This window comes from Schistocerca nitens, chromosome 1, assembly GCF_023898315.1.
Source record: "Schistocerca nitens isolate TAMUIC-IGC-003100 chromosome 1, iqSchNite1.1, whole genome shotgun sequence".
NCBI lineage: Eukaryota > Metazoa > Arthropoda > Insecta > Orthoptera > Acrididae > Schistocerca > Schistocerca nitens.
The window spans coordinates 527,672,497-527,692,606 of record NC_064614.1 but is presented as its reverse complement, the minus strand read 5'-3'; the positions used below and the strand labels follow the sequence as shown (position 1 = coordinate 527,692,606).

General features: G+C 35.6%; 1 protein-coding gene across 5 annotated transcripts in view; it reads left to right on the top strand.

Moving 5' to 3' along the window:
* The window catches only part of LOC126253413 (broad-complex core protein isoforms 1/2/3/4/5-like), a 492,630-nt gene that overhangs the window by 352,252 nt on the left and 120,268 nt on the right, over window positions 1-20,110 (top strand). The window contains exon 7 of one of the 5 annotated variants that reach the window (XM_049954791.1): window positions 4,721-5,081. The exons of the other annotated variants lie outside the window; for them this stretch is intronic. Coding sequence (XP_049810748.1) covers window positions 4,721-4,920 — 200 coding nt within the window. The 3' untranslated portion in view covers window positions 4,921-5,081. Of the gene's footprint in view, window positions 1-4,720; window positions 5,082-20,110 lie in introns of those variants that run through there. 5 annotated transcript variants of the gene reach the window in all.

The following is a 20,110-nucleotide window of genomic DNA, read 5'->3' as shown; positions in this document are numbered from 1 at the left end:
GTAAATCCTAGATGGAATATAAGTAATGGAAGGAGTAGAAGTAACAACTCATTGAATAGTTGAGGTGCTGAGTCATTGTGGAACATAAATAAGATAGAATGTTAGTAGCTTTCTGAAAAAGCCTTCATCAGAGCTATCAAGCACATATCCTCACGCAACCTACATACATACACATATACTGTAAAAACATTGTCCTGGCTAACTACATTGTGCTAGAACTGCAGCTCAAGCCCACTCAATCTGCAGTACCAGCACAACGTAATCACCTGGGACAATGAATGTAACTGTGCATGTGCTTTTTTTATTATTATTATTTTTTCGCGCATTTGTGTGTGTGTGTGTGTGTGTGTGTGTGTGTGTGTGTGTGTTTGTTTGTTATGTCTCTGATGAAGACTTGACCTGGAAGCTAGAAATCTTTTCCATTTTGTTTATGTGCGTATTGATGACTCAGTGCCTTAATATTCAATGAGTTCCCTTTCTCCTCCTGTTATTGACATGTAGCTATTTTTTAAATGTTGACATGTCATAAAGCAAAATATTTTCACTTCTCTCCACTTCATAATGGCTGAATGGACAAAACTGCAATAGAACATTTTTATGAATAAACTGTTTTAACAGTAAAAGGTGAGAAAGATGTATTTCAAAAAGTTTTATATGGCTATGTACATCAGTCATAAAAAAGTAAATGACAACAAGTCCACCAACATCCTTTTCATTTGATTTTTTGGTTAGATGGAACTGATTAGTAATTTTCTCTTCATCCATCAATTACTGAAACTGAAGAAAATTTTTCTTTCTGAGAAACTCAGCGTGATTTAATTGCCATTTCTATTAATAATAAATCTGTAAAACCATCGTGTCTGTCTCTTTGTCTTTGAACACGCTAATCTCCAAAACTGCTAGGCAGGTTTTATTGGGTTTTCATTGGTAACTTCAGCATACATAGGGTCACCATAGAGCACATATTTCATCAAAACCAAAGTATGGAAAAAATGATATTCATACATATTATAAAAATGTATGTATATATGAATGAATGAATGTTCCACATCCCCTCTGAAATCACTATACTGGTTTACTTAGTGACTTGCAGCAAACTTTGCACATAATTTCAGTCCTTTACAAAACTTTTTCTCACTGAAACCCCCCCGCCCCTCAGAAAATGGTGAAAGGAAAAAAGTTGATCACTTACTACATTTTGGATGTTCATTTTCGCATCGGGCATGATATTTTAATTTACTGCTTCTTCCTACTAACTGCATTCATGACCAACTCTGCAGACTGTGTTCACATACCTCTGAATGTACCTGAAAAATTATACCTATGTATGTCATAAACATTGTGATGCTTGAAAAACTGCATCATGTGTGACATTTAAATTACTATTATTACTAACCCGCTGATTCGATTTTGATGAAATTTTGTAAGGTAATAGGTTAACCCCTGAGAAAGAACACAGGCTACTATAGAAAGTATATAATATAAGATATTTATTCATTTGACGAATATTATGTGAATTACGGAAAAAATATTTACTCTTTCAGAGAGTTATTTATGCCTACTCATTGACTTATGAAATTTGTCATATTTGTGAAAATGTTTTTCTTGGTTGGTATGTGCTATGTGATACATTTTAAAGTAATGAATACAATGCTTATACAATCTACACTGTGTTTATTCCAGTCTTCCACACTACTTGCGGTATAATGTAGTGCTACTTATGTGCATAATCCAGTATTTGAGAGTGAAAGAGGGTAGTGACTTGCAACAAATTTTACACATAATGTCAAAACTTTATAAAACCTTTTCTCTCAGACAACCCCACAAAATGATGAAAGGAAAGAAGTTTATAATTCAATACATTTTCGCTGGTCATGCAGTAAAACTGTTGCATCATGTTTGATGTCATTTCATTTCCATGTATATGTGATACTAATTCTCTTCACAACAAATTTAGCAGACAGTATCCGCATACGCTGCTAAATGTATCTACAGAATTATTTCATTGTATGACACATAGTTCAGGAGATAAGAGGGAAAAAGAAGGTGGACAGAGAGAGGGGGAGGAGGAGATGATCAGAGAAAGGGAAGAGGAGGAGGCGGACAGGGAGAGGGATGGGAAAGATGAGATGGACATAGGAAGAAAAGAGGAGCATGTGGATACAGAGAGAGGAGTAGGTGGATAAAGAGAGGGGCAGGAAGAGATGGACACAAAGAAAAGGAAGAAGCAGATAGACAGGAGTGAACAGTGAGAGGAGAAGGAGGAGATGCACTAATAAAATTGAAATAAATACATACTAGGGCAATGATAGGTAGCTAGTCCTGCATAAAATATGATGTGTTACTAGTTGACAACAGTGTTTATTACAGAACCCTTGTAACCAAAATGTCTTTGGTTTGGTATAAAGTAAAGCTTTACCTAATTGTTGAGCCAACAGTAAAGAAATATGGCATTTCCAAGGCTTTTATGGTCACTTGATGATGTGCCGTAAGTATTCTCAGGTTCTTTGACCAGCAGTTTTTCATTTTTCTTATGTTTCACCAGCCACTTTTGCTGGCAAAACAAAACATCAGAAGAAACAACCAAACCACTACTAAGTACTTATGATGCTACCTCAGGCACCACATTCATAATGAAGTTCTGCAGCCCATAATTGGAACAGGAATCAGATGTAAGTCATCATATGACAAAGTCACATTTCATAATTCATTGTGGGGCTTTTGTCTTGTCACATTCTCTTTGACAAATATCTTCTTCACATGTGCTGCTTTGCACAGGTTGTATTTTCACCAGGTTACAAACTATCTTCATTTTGCAATTTTGTCAAAAAATGGCTCTGAGCACTATGGGACTCAACATCTTAGGTCATAAGTCCCCTAGAACTTAGAACTACTTAAACTAACCTAAGGACATCACACACACCCATGCCCGAGGCAGGATTCGAACCTGCGACCGTAGCAGTCCCGCGGCAATTTTGTCATTTTGTGTCCATTGGTACCATTGAAGTAATCCCTAACAAAGAGTTTACTGCTGTCTGACAATTATGCACGACATTCAACAACCCTCCACAGTCCCTTATGTAGAGGCCTAATGTGACCATTCAGGAACTGCTGTTCAGGCCCTATACTTCACATAAATTTGTGCTACTAATTGCTTACATTTCATATCTTGCTCAGTTTCTTACCATTCACAAGTGTCCTTTCTTGTGTTAAAAATTTTGCACAGAAAAGTATATAATTGGTGAGATGTCCACCAATAATTTTGGTGCTATTAAATGCATAAACATTTTTGCAAATGAGTTTACTGAATTTATATTTGTATTATTTCTGTTATTGATACTCAAACTGCATAGCATTTGGTGTAATACTGCTTTAAAGCATGTTCAGTGATCATTTTATAAAATAATTTATTTCTGTTTAACTGGTAAACTAATCTTTGGTTTTTGATGTGCATTTTATTGACTTGTTCTAAGTATTACACAAGTGAAATAGGGAATGTAAAGTGTATGTCAAACAAAAACAGTTAATCAAATGCCTGATTGTTATTTATAGTGGCATATTCCATTGTATCCCTCTCATATAGCGAAATCTCCATTATGTCAACACCTCTTTAGAATGAAGATATGTGCCTGTCATTCTTGTTATAGTGTGTTCCTGTTGTTTAATTCACTTGTAAGCAACAAAGACTTTTATTATGCCATACCTTTTTCATTTTTTGGTGATAGATGTCATACATATGATTTCTTGCAACACAGGTATTAAATGTTGTTTTATTTCCTGCATGAGGGTGTGAAAATATGCACATTTCAGAAATACATTGTCATTTACTAAGTCAGATCAATACTCCACTCATCTGCTTTTGTTTATTTTTGTTTTATGATAAAAGTATTTTAAAAGGAGACACATTTTTCTAGATCATTTCTTAACAAAATGTATTCAGCCAATGAGACACACTTTGCCATGTGTGTTTTCAGTTTTCAATAACAGAAATGTGGTAAGAAGTTCCCATATGTTGCTCTAACAAGATTTAATTTTTCTCTGTTGTGTGACACAGATAACTCATTGTTCAGTCTGCAGAAATGATTTTTGAGAAAAATCACTCCTGTCTGTAATTACTTTGTAAGCATTCCACTTATTCTGTAAATGATATATCATATTGTCAGATGGTATAGCTGTTAATAATAGAGGCCATCATTTCTGACAATATATAATTATTTTTTATGAAAAGACACATTACAATATACCATAGTTTATGAAATATATTTTTTATCAGAAATCTCAGGTGTAAAAAAACTGATACGTCTTATACAGGGGAAAACTTATCACATTTCGTCACCAGGAACTGTGTGAAGCAGTTTCTTAGATTCTCAGTTATTCCTCAGATTGTTTATATTACATCTCTTGTGAACTGAAATGTATTCCAAACTCCTTGTGGAACTTGATCTCTTATTCAAGTTCACTTATGATTTCTTTTGTATTTTTAGGTACAACTAAGTTATCATAAAATTGTATCTTTGCTTGTCTGTTAAAAATTATGTTTATCATCATTCTGTCATTTATTTTATAGCTGCTTTTTGCATTTTGATATTATTTTAGACATGAAATGTAAATGAAGAGTTAGCTTTACTCTGAGATAGTTACATATTTAATTTCTTACAAAACTGTCTAGGCCGGTATTTCAGCAGACAACAACAAATAACAGTTTCCTGCTTTTTTGTAGGTCCACTGCAATACACCATAAGTGCTAAAGGTAGAACACAGCTAGTCTACAATGGCTTTATTTATAATGCTGATTCTCAGAGAGGAGACAGAGTGTCTTGGAGATGTGTGAAATATCAGAGGGGCTGTCGTGGCCGATGTGTTACAGTAAATAATGAAATAGAGTCTATACAGTCTACCCATAATCATCTCTCATATTAAGAAAAATAATGTGAAAAATGCAGTCATTGTTTGTCAACTGTAAATCACAAACTGGAAAAAGTGTCTGATTAAACTATAGAACTTACTTGTGGAAGGTTTTGAAGTAAAATAATGGAATCATTATTTTCTTGATGTCTAAAATGCACTGTGTGAATGGAAATAAGTGTGAATATTCAAAATAGAATGGGAAATTCTTGTTGGCCTTCATTAAAAAATAAATAAATTGTTTTTTGAACTGTGAACAAGTATATTATTTTTACAGTGATATTTTGCTTGAAAATATTACTAGTGTTTCTGTAGTATACATAAGGGTGGATTTATGGTGACTAGATGCATGAATTTATTAAATTAAAATCAGAATTTCTGTTATGGGCAGATTTGGTAGTCCATAACTCTTTTGTTCATAGAGCTACTGAAAAATATTTTCCACTACAAATTGTCATCAGAATTGCTGGGGCGAGAGCATGATAAAAAGTTATCATGTAGCAGTGAAAGACTATTTTTAGATCAAAATGCGCTGCTTTATCAATGTATATCCATTTAAGGTCAATGCAGTTTGCTCAGTACTTTTTAGTGAATACATTCCACCCTGTAAGAGAAGTTCAGCAAGGTACAGATGTACTAATTTACAGTGACCACAACCTCTTCACTACATTCAAAATGTTTTTGAACTCTACATTTCTTTAAATGTGTGGCTTGGTTGAAAGCAAAGCATGCCACATCATGTGAATGGGGCCAACGTTCCAACAACTGACACTTCAGATTACATCACTTTTGCACTACCGAAGTATGTTTTTGGATAAGTGTTGATAACAGATTTTTTATCCAGTTGGTATACAAGAATTTTTAATTGTTCAATAGTATTGTTGTACCATTTGGAAGGCAATCAAGAACAATTCATTTTGCACAAAAGAAAAGATTGGTCATAGTCTTTGCAAAGTTTCATTGCTTGTCAGCTATCCTTCTTTTTTTTCTTGTACAGAGCACCTGTGACTCTATATTGTTTTCATTGTTGTTGCACATCACAGATGGATGGTGAACCTAATTCTCATCTACACTAAAAACACCATAACAGTTTGAATCTTTCTGAAATCATCCAAACACTACCAAGATATTCATTTCCACATTTGCTTTTGGTCAAGGTTCACCAATACAACAATATTCTTGTGTAAATCTTATTTATCATTATTTTTACAAGCAAAATATACTGTAATGTTTTGAAATATACACTGAGTCAGCTATTTACCACACTTTTAATAGTCAGCCATCCAATAGTGTATTGTGCACTTTCTCAGTGTTTTATTTATTGACTGAAATTTTGAATTATTCATTGCATGACTCATCTTCTGAGAGAAGTATGCCCACAGTAAATTTAGTTGCTTATTTCCTAGGACATGGAAGCTAGAGGCACAGATTCATAATCAACTCTAAAAGAACTGCTGTTGGTAATAAACTGTGCAAAACAATGTATTTTGTAACAGCAGAGTATTGTGATCTGTCCCCTTGAAAGCAACATCTATTGTCACACCACTTTAAAAATTCCCATACACAAGACTGTTCTGCACATCAATGGAACTCTGTACTTTCATTAGTGCAGAACATGTAACAACATAACATATTGTTGACATCAGTGTCGTCACTGTTTTAGGCCAATAACTTCTTATGTGGTCTTTATAATGCTAAATATCTGTCCAACATACTGAGTAGTGCATGTTCTGATAAGCAGAGATGATAAGGTTGTCTGCACACTTTGAACAATATTTTGATAGGAAAATAAAAGAAAGGAAAGGGAAACTAATCGTAGGAAAAGAACAAAACACTGAAAACTTAGAGTGGAATCTAATTGGTATTCAAAAATTAATTCTAAATATGTACTGAATAAAATAAAAAGAATGTAGTATTATTCTTGGACATTTCTGGATTTAGAATAGTGTGAAAGTTTTACACATTCTGTAAAGAAAATATTCTGAGTCATCTGAGTGCATGAAAAAAAGAATAGTAGATTCATCTTACTTGAATCAGTGTACCTGACAGCATACAGTTTTAAACTGACAACACAGGCAATTTTTGTTTACTATTCAATTGTTTAAACAGACTATCACTCATCACACTAAAAAGGTGCTCCAGTATCAAGCAGGTTATTTACAGGTTCATTATTTATTAAAACTTTGACCATTGCCTGTATCATTTCAGTAGGCTTTATTCTACGTCCACTGGGATTTTCTACTAATTCTTCTGGAATGTCCATCCCATCATTTTATCTAAGCACTCTTACTTCTCATGATGTTTTGCCTTCCTTTTTACGAACAGCCACCTCTGGAAGGTGTAAAGAGGCTGGCTCTTGGTTATTGATTCAGTTGTCCTGTCATTATTCCCTTCCTCTACAACTATCACTTGCACTTCATGGTTCTGAGCCACCCAGTCATAGTCTTGATTCCACGGTCTATTTTCAGTTTTGTTTTATCATTTGAGTTGGCATGTATTGCCCTGATGTCTCTCTTATTTTTGCAGATGCTGTCCATGGAATGGCCGATGGGTTACCCCATTGGACATGTGTCATGTTATTATTCTCCATTGACATATTATGACCTTTATATGTTTGCCTCTTTGTGTAGTTTAATGCACTGCTATCACTGATGTTTGGCCTCTGTCCATAATACATATTATTATTATTATTATTACTGTGCATAGCACTGTCATTACCTGGGTGGTGATCATGTGGATTGGACCCTATGTTTCTCAAATGAATTGTGAATTGTGATTTATTAGTCTCATAACATACATAGTCAAAATCATTTGATTCAGGTACAGGAGACATGTCAAAAGTTTGGTAAAATTTACCATAAACATAGAAAGCTGATGTTCATATACAGCATAATAATAATAATAATACAATTTTGTTTTATATGCACAAAAGGCAGAGACAATAATAATAACAATAATAAAAATAGTATCTAAAAGTCCAACACTAAATTACCCTAGCTCAAATTATCATGTCATCTAAAAATTCTTCTATCGAATAGTAGCATTTCTCCCCCAGAATCTTATGTAGCCTTATTTTTAGGATCTCTGGCTTCACATTAAATATATTTTTGCCCATTAATTTGTTATATATTGTCATCCCCATATACTGTGGAGCCCGTTCATATAATTTCAATTTGTGTGTAGGAAGCATAAAATTATTTTTATTTCTTGTGTTATATGTGTGGTTGAAATGATTTACCTCAAATAATTTTTGCCTGCTGTGTAGGAAGATAATAATTTCATAAATGTATATGGAGGGTACAGTTAGGTTTTGCAGTTGCCGAAATAATGGGCGACAAGATTCTGTTTTCTGTGCAGTACACATGTATCTGATAATTTTTTTCTGAAGTTTCAGTATACGAGATACTCTACTTGACCATCCCCAGAAAATTATACCATACCTAATGGCAGTTTCAGAATAACTATGGTATGCTATTTTTTGTGTACTCATGTCGGGAGAATTTGCAAGTATCTGCATTGCAAATGCAAAGGTGCTTATTTTATTTGATAAGGAGTCAATATGCATGTTCCAGTTCAAGTTCTTGTCCATATTTATTCCTAGGAATTTGACAGTGTCAACTTCTTCCATAATTTGATTATTGCATTGCATTTTAAGCTCTGCATGTTTTCAGTGTTTGGTTTGGAAATGTACCATGTAGGTTTTTACAATGTTCAGTTTCAACCCATTTAACTGGAACCAGTTTTATAGGGTATTCAGTGTGCTCACAATGAAGCTTGGAATTTTTTTGCATCACCATCTTCAATTAAAACAGAAGTATCATCTGCAAACAGAACTGATGGGGAATTGATATTTGTGGATTAGTCATTTACATAGAATAGGAACAATATCGCCATTACACTGATTATTATATGGTAATTTTGATTGTTCATATTATTGTTGTTATACTGCGATTTTCTGTTGTGAAGGTTTTCATTGCAACAATTACCGTGGTATACATTGTACAGATTCACATTATATGTTTGATTTCCAAACTGCCAAGCATCCTTTTGGATTACATCTAGCAAGTCTATTACTGACAGGAATTGATCTAAGTCATCATCGGGTACATTAATTAGTTCCTCTTATAGGTGACTTGGTAATCTCCCTTTCAGAATTCTTAAAACCTCCCTTTAGATGATGGGTTCATCTGAGTACCGGGTCGTATTTATGTACCTTTTGAAATACTTTTGAAGTGCGTCCTTTTCCAGGTTGTAGAATTATGGACTGTAAATCTCATTTCTAAGCCTATTTTGTTTACTCTTCGACCAGTATTTCACAATAGATTGTTTTTCTAACTCATAACGAGACTTCACCACCGGTTTTTGACACTATAAACTGAATTTTGCTCTGCTCATTCAAGGATTTACAAATCATGGATTTACGAAACACATTTGGAAAACTTTTTATGAACACCATAAGGTGAACAGAATTTTTCTCTGTTGAAAACGTATGGAATTGCCTGACTTTAAATATACTATTTTTGACCTTTGCTGATGAAGTTGCACTTCGATTGTCAAAATGTCAATTCCCGTAATCTGAACCTTCGCTATTGCTAACCATTTTCTCCTGACAATTGTGTCATCTCTTTTTCTTAAACTGTGGATTGATCAGTGAACATTGTCTGGACAATCTATCCCGAGATTTTAGCTCGGCTGACTCGCCTTCATAGATTAGATTAGATTAGATTTATTTTCATTCCAAATGATCTGTAGTGAGGAGGTCCTCCAGGATATGGAACATGTCAAAAAAACAACAATACATGACAAATATTTACAACTAAAACAAATAAGCTAATGTACCATTCCACAGGTTCCAAGTGGAATGATCGTCATTTTTTAATGAACACTAAGAGTCATTTTACAAATACTAATGCACTGAATTTAAAATAAAAAAGTTTTTATTTATTTATAAGGTAATACAACTACTGTAATACTTATTTACAATGAACACATTACTGCACTGAAATGGTGCAGAAGTTAGATTATACTAACACACACACACACACACACACAAATTTTCAATGAACATATTACTGCACTGAAATTGTGCAGAAGTTATGTTGTACTTATATACAAATCAGTTGGTTTTACTAAGAAATTCATCAATGGAGTAGAAGGAGTTGGCCACCAATAAATCCTTTAGGCTTCTCTTAAACTGAATTTCATTGGTTGTTAAGCTTTTTATGGCTGCTGGCAAGTTATTGAAAATGTGTGTTCCTGAATAATGCACACCTTTTTGTACAAGACTAAGTGACTTTAAATCCTTGTGAAGATTATTCTTATTTCTAGTATTGATTCCATGAATTGAGTTGTTGGTTTGAAAAAGTGATATATTTTTAATGACAAATTTCATTAAGGAATAAATATATTGGGAAGCAGTAGTTAGTATCCCTAGTTCCCTAAACAGGCTTCTGCAGGATGTTCTTGAGTTCACACCACATATAACTCTCACTGCACATTTTTGTGCCCGGAAAACTTTAGCTTGGCTTGATGAATTACCCCAAAAAATAATCCCATATGACATTATGGAATGAAAGTAAGCATAGTATGCCAGCTTTTTCATTTTTATATCCCCTATGTCTGACAAAATTCGCATTGCAAACAGAGATTTGTTAAGACGCTTCAGCAGTTCTGTGGTGTGCTCCTCCCAGTTGAATTTATTATCAAGCTGTAATCCCAAGAATTTAACACTGTCCACTTCTTCTATCTTCTTGTCATCCTTTTTTAGACATATACTCTTGGGACACCCCTTACAAGTTCTGAACTGAATGTAGTGTGTTTTTTCAAAGTTTAGTGACAAAGAATTGGCTAGGAACCAGTGATTAATGTCCACAAATATTTTATTGGCTGATCTTTCTAAGACCGCACTTGATTTGCTATTTATTGCAATGTTTGTATCATCGGTAAACAAAACAAACTTGGCATCTGTTAATGTTACTGATGAAAGGTCATTGATATACACTAGAAAAAGTAAGGGCCCCAAAATGGAACCTTGTGGGACCCCACATGTAATTAGTTCCCAGTTGGATGATGCCTGATAGCTTGATACATGTCTCTTTCCTAATAACACCCTTTGTTTCGTGCCAGAGATATAAGATTTGAACGATTTTGCAGCATTTCCTGTTATACTATAATATTCTAGTTTACTTAAAAGGATATTGTGATTTTCACAGTCAAATGCCTTTGACAGATCACAAAATATACCAGTTGCCTGCAATTTTTTGTCTAATGAATTAAGCACATTTTCACTGTAAGTGTAGATAGCCTTCTCAACATCAGAACCTTTTAGAAATCCAAACTGTGACTTTGACAGTATGTTATTTGAGATAAGATGGTTATAAAGACAACTGTACATTACTTTTTCGAAAATTCTTGAGAATGCTGGCAACAGTGAAATTGGGTGGAAATTTGATGCTATTTCTTTATCTCCCTTCTTAAACAGTGGCTTAACTTCAGCATATTTCAGACATTCAGGAAATATTCCACTAATAAACGACTGATTGCACAGATAGCTTAATATGTTACTTAGCTCAGAATCGCATTCTTTAATTAACTTTGTTGATATTTCATCATACCCACTAGATGTTTTTGATTTTAAAGATTTTGTGATGGACATTATTTCTGTTGGGGTAGTGAGGGTCAAATTCATATTATGGAAGTTACTTGAAGTGTCTGGTCTAAGGTAATCCATAGCAGCATCTACCGAACCTGACAACCCCATCTTTTCAGTAACAGTTATAAAATGTTTGTTAAAAAGTTCTGCAACACTATACACATCTGTCACCAATGTATCATTTACTCTTAATGCTATTTGTTCCTCTTCATGTCTGGTTCTACCGGTCTCCTCCTTCACTATATCCCATATTGTCTTTATTTTGTTATCTGATATGACTATCTTTTCCTTGTAATATATTTGCTTTGACATCCGTATTACAGTCTTTAATATTTTGCAGTATTTCTTATAATGTGCTATTGCATCAACATTGGAAATGTTTCGGATTGACAGATACAGTTTTCTTTTTGTTTTACAAGATACCCCTATTCCTCGAGTAATCCATGGCTTCTTTGTAGACTTTGCTCTAACCTTGGTAAGTTTTGGGGGAAAGCAGTGTTCGAATAAGGTAAGCACTTTATTAGCAAAAATGTTATATTTTTCATTCATGCCATGAGCACTGTAAACATCAGTCCAGTGAACGTCTCTGAGGAGTGTCCTAAAATAATCAATTTTTGGCTTACTGATTACCCTCTTGAGCTCAGATTTAACAGATTTTATATCCTGTTCAGTATTAACATTTAACAGAAGGAACTGCATGTCATGGTCTGAGAGGCCATCGACTATTGGTTTTGTAATATAATTTTGTTCATTGGACTTTTCTATAAAGATATTATCAATGGCTGTTTGTGAGCAAGTGGCTATCCTAGTGGTGAACTTTACAGTGGGAATTAAGTTGAATGATAGTGTTACTAACTCAAATAAGTTCTTATTGGGAGAGTCTTTAAGGAAATCTACATTGAAATCACCAGCAACCACTATTTCTTTGTTTTTGGTTGTTAAATGGGCCAGTACAACTTCAAGGTGGTTGACAAACAGATTAAAGTTACCTGCAGGTGCTCGATATACACTTAATATTATGAAGGATTTTTTGTGAAATTCTAATTCTGTTGCACATCCTTCCATATGCTGTTCTAGGCAAAATTTATGAATGTCTATGTTCTTAAATTTATGACTGTTCCTGATACATGATAATTAGTTGTTAACTTGACTCTGCCAGGTGGGAACTTCTGAGATTACCTTTTCTTTAATATTCTGAAACTTGGCTTTAAATTGTTCTGTGATTTTGGTGTTTCTGGGTATTGATGATTCCTGCTTGATCAATTTATTAACTGACTCTACAGAACTCTATACTTGAGATCGTACCTCCTCTGATTTGGTCCCTATCCACTTAGACATTTCTTTCTCAATCTTTTTCATCTGACCAATTAAATAATCATCAATATACTCTTGGCTTGTTACCTGTAGGTCTTCTACTTTGATCAATAGATTACCTTTTCTAGCCAACATGGTAAACTGCTCTTTATGTATCTCTTTCACATACTTTGCTGAAGTATTTACCGATCCCTGTAATGTATCATGTTTACTTCTTGCTGACTTTAAGTCCCATCTCAGTTTCTCAAGTTCTTAGCCGACCTATCATCTCTTTCCTTATTTTGAACCTCTACGGATTTAATCACCTGTTTGATTTCCCCTTTAAATTCTCAATCATTTTGATCCCGTTCTTTATTAGCCTGTAATATTTCGTTTTTAAATTCTTGATCCTTTCAATATCATTCTTATTAGCCTGTAATATGTCCTCTTTAAATTTAATTAAAAATCAAACAGAACATCCACCCCACTTCATTTGTAGGTTCACTCTTTGTGCTAGGTCGTACAGTGGAATCACTATTTGGTATCAACATTCCAACATTGGTACTTTCAGTTGTTTCAGTCACAAACCATGAGTCTGTTCTGGTTGCATTCAGTGCTTCTAATTCTCCTGTCCCATTCATCTGTTCAGGAAATAATATTCTGGTGTATTATCATCCATCTCTGTTCCCTCCTCCTTAGTCACATCTACATTCGCATCCTCTACGTTAGCTCTCAATCTATAAGACTTCTTTGACATGGTCAAGTACTACAGATTACTACCAGTCAACACTAATACAACAACAGATACACAACACACAAATTATGTCTAGGCTACAATACCAATTCGACAACATGACAAACTTGCTGCAGTCATCTACAAGCTGTTACATTATATTTAATTGAAGCACAATGAGCTTTGTCTCAAACTTTAAATATCAATTATTATGGCGAGCTCGTCATGTCAATTATTTCAATTTGTACTTTGGTTTTGTGTATGCAAATATGTAACACGAGCAAGTTTACATGAATGGTTATTTCGTTTGTATACAGTTACTAAATAATTCACAAAATCACATGTATAAACTGTATATTGTTGTATTGTTACCTTCGAGCCCCACACTGGGTGCCATTTGTGATGCCTCCTATTGCTGCCTACTGCCACTTCCATGATCAATGAAGGTGTAATGTCCTTTTTCTATGCCCAGCCAATATTCTTCACTTCGTTGAGATTCATGAAAGTAAAGCGACACAACTCTGCCTAACATTGCAGTCAATATTTGTTGATCAATAACTTCAAATTCAAACTGTTACCATCAGGTAGGCGCACTGTTTAGCGGTTGCCATCAAAGATGCTCATTAACAGGTACTAGGCGGCCAATTTGTGTTTCAAAATGAATTGATATCTTTGAAGTTGCATAGCACATGTACACTGAATTAGTTCCTTCAAAAGTCACATGATTCATTTCACATAGTTTATTTGATATGATTTATGATGACGAACGGTCATACATAAGCCCGATAATAAATGTCCAAGCTGGGTCGATAATCGAAAGTCAAAGAAATTTACTTTTAATTAGCATGCCTTCCAATGAGGTTAAGTATTTCACACAGAAGTGCATGAATTTAAGAGTCACGAATATTCAGAACTACTATGCTAAAATCTCAAATTCAAAGACTCACAGATGCCAGAGACTAACAAACATGAAAGATCTTAACGATATGTGCATTAGGTGTATATAATAGTTATGAAACAAAAGGGACATTTGTTAGAAACTCTTTGAATAAAGCCCCTCGCTATTTTGCATGAGATCCTCTATTCCATTGGCTCTTATTATCCTTGTATTTAATTTTTCTGCCATAAAATGAGAATTTGTGATTTTATTTGAGATATGGGAATTTTTCATGGCCAGTTTTTAGTTTCAAAAAAGACCAGATATGTAACGAGAGGTTACATCATGTCATTGCAACCAATGAACACTACCTTTTCCAATGCTCATCTTACTAAAAACTCATAACCTCCTTATTAGTCACCAGGACCAACTGTATCGTCAATTATAATAACTTCTCCTTTGATGCCATCCGCTACAAAAAAATCCACCATATGGCCATTTGCATGAACATTCCACCCTGTATACCAACCTATTCATGTGCAATCTGTAGGAATCATTCCTAACCACCCAGCATCCCAAACCTCTCACCTGGTTCATATTCATTGCTGATGTCTTCATGATGTGGATCAAAGATGAGGATAACCTATCCCCATTTCTCCAAAACCTCGATACCTTTTCCCCATGCAGTTCAACTAGTTGTCCTTAACGCAAAGAGCCAAGTTTTTTGATGTTGACCTCCAACTCATAGATGGCTCCATCATTATCTGCACACACATCAAACCTACTCTGGTGGTTTCTGGCAACTAGAGGAAGCAATGTGATACTATGAATGCACTTCCTCCTTCTGTTTTGGTAGGTATGCCCCTTTAAACAAATTCCTAATATACTATGGTATAGATCAATCCCCTTCTTGGTGTCCCTGCCTTTACAGCATAGGTCAGCCCTTCTTAGGTCTGCATACCTGCCGCTTTCCATTAAATCAATGCTGGGTGCAGCCTCCTCCTCCTTCCTGAGTAGGCTTCATAGTCCATTGCCCTAGTATACATCTTCATGTATACTATAAATCAAAACTACCCCCTAGAAAAACTAAAACTCTACTTTATCCCTCCCATTCGCTTCTCAATACTTTCTTTAACCCCATAGATTCCTTCCTTACTCTTCCAGTCCTAAGTTTCCAATATACACCACACTTGGAAATATATGATTCTTTGGCCTGCTTACGTAAAATAAGTTGAAGGTTATAGAAAACCACAGAAATTAAGAAGGACTTCAGCAACAGAAGTATACGCCTGTGAAAAGAGGGAAAGATAGACTGGTACTCAGATGAGAAGTAAAAAAGTAAAAGATATAAATGGTTGCTAAGATTGAAGAAGTGAAAGAAGATAGCCCCAAAGACAGGAAACCCTTCACACCCCCCTTCCCCAGGATCCCTACTTTGTCGGTACTTGAGTGAGAAGCCGGAGGAGGTATGAAGTTAAACGTCTCCTGCAGAACAGACATTCTCACCTTCGCCTTTGAAGTCCTCAAAGAAAGATCTTAGCAACTCCTATGGAATGGCAAACAGTGAACAGTCAGTCACACTTGTCTGCGAGGGGTGTCTGAAATGTGGTGTGTGTGTGTGTGTGTGTACTGTTAGTCATGTTTGTGCCTCCACTACCCACCCCTTTCAAAATTTACATAAACCCTCCCCATTCACGTCACATCTCACAAAAGGTATAAAGTATTCAGTAGTAAGTGGAAAACTACGTATCATATCATCACAAATATATAATTATTCATATTACATCATATCATATCATTCACATCATTTTTCACAAAGGGTATAAAATATTCGGTAGTAATTATCATATTATCACAAATATATAAATGTTCATATTACATTGTATCCTTCATTAGTTTAGGCCCGAATCAGACCTAACTATACATTGGTTGGCTAGGCAAAAATATGACCTAACTATACACGGATGGCGGGAGAGGCTGGCTGGTTAGGCAAAAATATGACCTAACAATCCATGGAGCCTGCATTGGCTGCTGTCGACACTACAATCAAGACCCCAGGACAAGTCACGAAGACCAGCAATGGCGCCCCTGGAATAACTGAGGAGGACGTCATAAAATGTTCCAGCGGGTACAATTATTTTTTTTACCATTGCCATCCATGAATACCGCTGCTCACAGGTTCGTATGGAAAACTGCTGAAGAATTATGATCAAAGACTACTTTCGGTGAAAATAAAAACTAACTATGATCGGATTTGAGATCCTTGATGACTAGAATGGAGCGTGCTGTCAACTCACCTTTACATTGAGACTAGAGCGGAGCATGCTGTCAATTCACTTTTACATCGAGATTAAAGTGGAGCATGCGTTTGACTTACTATTACGATGCATTACCTAATGCTTCAGTCTTGACTAGATATAACAACAAATCCATCAAGGTGATTATATAACTGGGGATCCTAGTGCCCGTAAAACAAGTAAGACTGCATATAATGACAAGATCACTTACTGCTACCTCCACAAGAAACAGTATGACCTTGATATCAATGGTTTGCTGCAACTCTTGCTTGTCCGCCACATCAAGATGAGTATGCTGAAGTACTAAACTATATGACAGTAAAAGAGGATGAGAACAGAATACAGGATAGTACAGGGTGTTTATAAATGAATGCCAGGGTTTTAATGCTTTATTATATTTAACTTACAGTTATAAATGATATGTCAAATGAAAGAGAAACTCAAACAGTTTTATCAAGAACCTTATAAATGTTCAATCTGAGCACCATTTGTCACACAGCACACATCAAGTCTATAGCTGAGTTCTTCCCAAACATTGATAAGTGTGTCTACAGTGATTGTAGCAACAGCTGCTTCAATCTGCTTTCTTAATTCAGAGAGGTCTGCTGGTAGCAGAGGCACGTACACATGATCCTTGATGAAGCCCCAAAGGAAAAAATCACATGGCATTAGGTTGGGTGTATGTGGAGGTCATACAAAGCAGTCCCTGTCATTGGGCTTCTTGCAACCTGTCCAGCGCTTGGGTACAATGAATTGTGGATTGCGGCAGAAACATTGTGCACTGCACATGCGCCCTGACTGCCAAACACAGCTGTTTGAGTTGCTCTTTCATTTGACATATCATTTACAACCGTAAGTTTCATGTAATAAATATTATAAAGCGTTAATACCTCGATATTCATTTATAAACACCCTCTATAAGATTTGAAGAGAATTCGGGTGGGAAAACGAATATGGAAGTAACACCGAACCCAACTTGGGATTCAACAGTCGTCACTCCACCCATTAATACAGAAAGTTAACATCCCTGGGGAATAGATGTGATTCCACCCGGATCCCATGGATCTTATATTAACCTCATTTGAGCAAGTGTATACCAGTACTTCTCGTTAAATTTTGTGTGAAAGTCTCCCCACAGCAAAACAATTACCCTTTCACTAGGTAGCATGACATTAAGTAAAGTTATTCTATGTTCTAATCTGTCCTGGACGAAGTCCGAATTCTTTCCATGAGTCATCTCTAACATTGTTATTATCATTAAGTTTGGAAAAAGCAACAGTCAAAATGTTTCCGGATATTATACTCTTGGTAACTTTTCAATTGATCAACTCCTCTACCTGTTCCTCCAGACCGCTTATATTTATGGTGTCTGAGGTTGCTAGCTTTTCCTTAAAATTTACCTCTGCATCATGTACTTAGTGTTGACCCCTGCAATTTGCGATTGGACAATAGGATCAGTTTATCCTGTCTTTTGATGCTATCTTTTAAGGTGTGTAGTCTTCGTTTCACTGCATTGAATGTAACATTACATACATTTTGAAATGATACTAATTTTTCATTAATTTCAGATTCCATATTGTTACACTTGTCTTCAATATCAAATTCTAATTTCTGGGTCAACTGCTGAAATTGATCATCCTGCTTTCGGTTAAAGTGCATAAACATTTGATTTATTTGTATAATTAAAGTATTACTTAATTCATTCCTTAAATCTACTCATAAATTTTCCACTTTATCATTTAACACTTCAAATTTAGAATTTAAAGCTTCACCCTGTGCTTCTAGTTTTTCAATTGAAGTTGTACTTATTTCATTTCTCAAGGAGTCAATTTGAGCAGTTGCAGCTACACTTTGTCCCTCCACTTTTTCCCTTAACGAAACATTTTGAGCATTTAGTTCTTGTATTAAAGAAGCTGAATCTGCATCTAATTTTTCACTTAGAGAGGAAATTTGAGCAGTTATTAAATTTGCTTATTTAGTCCAATCTGGGATCTCTCTACTAATTCTTATGGCCATGACTGGTTCAGAAGTTTCTGTAGGTTGTTGTTCCTGCTCCATATTTTTATTTATTTATTTTTTTGACCTTGTGATCATTAAAAAAATCACCTCTGTGAATAATAACCACACTACTTTACATTCAAATAGTCAAATTGTCTTTAGCTCACCCGACATAGAGTTCTAAGCTGCGTCAGTGAGGTGTAGAATCGGCACCAGTGATTAGCACGGGTGGTGGTAGCATCGAACATTGGTCGCGACATCGGCGGGCACGAAGTCAGCAACTGAAATGGCAACCAGCAATGGTGGTGGGTTACTGCGTTGTCGACGACGGCGGCAGCTGGTTACTGCGTCAACATAGGCTGGTTACTGCATCAGCGTCGGCTGGTTACTGCATCATCATCGGCTGGTTACTACATGTGTAAGGATTGCTTCCTTCCCACACCCAAATCTTCTTAATCGAATCCTATGAACCAATTTCTCCGTCTTGTTATTAAGGATTGCTATGGCAACTCTCAGTTTTATTGTCACAAGTTACTCCAAAAAAATTCCTCCTTTTCGAGTCCTGATCACTTTGGTCACCACATTCTGGCAGTTTCCGGCAACTAGAGGAAGCAATGTGGTGCTGTTGTGCACGACTCATGCGTCCCCTTCATCATTGGACTTACTTGGAGGTGCTTCGCCGATCTTCTTTACAGGATAGCTGGCTGCGATTGTCTGCCCAACTTCTTCTCTGAAGATAAGATGCTGTTTTGGAGAAATTTTTTATGCTCTTAAAATAACTCCGTACACTCAGGATACTTTTAATCCAATCTCACTGTATTTTCGCTTCCACAAACAAGACACCATATAAATGATTCATTTTTTTGTAAGCCCAACAATCAGCGGTCCAACAGATACTCTTACATACTTTATAACAAAGACAATCTAGAAAGCTATAACAAGTCCACCATCCGGAAAGTAAGTGAATAAGTAAGTGTATAAGCAAGTGTCTTTTATTTTCTTTAACAACATTCAACTGTTCTCAATAATGACTGATGTAGCTTCATCATGGAGTATGTCGCGTTTGCTCCTTATGCTGGGCATTTAACTTCTGAGGTGAGCGCTGCAACTACCTGCCCGTGCCAATCAACTGTCAGATGCATGCTAGTCCTGCACACGCACACATAATCGTGGCTCAGTAGACACAGTTCCACTTTCACACACTTTCCCTCGCGCACGCTTTGGCGATTCCCGTAAGAGTATGGGCAACCTGTGCGCATTCGCACAGACGAAGGTCAATGGCTGGGTAGCCTTTAACTATATATACGAAGACAGTAACTAGTTCTCGAAGAACAGTTACTGTTGATGACCGAGCA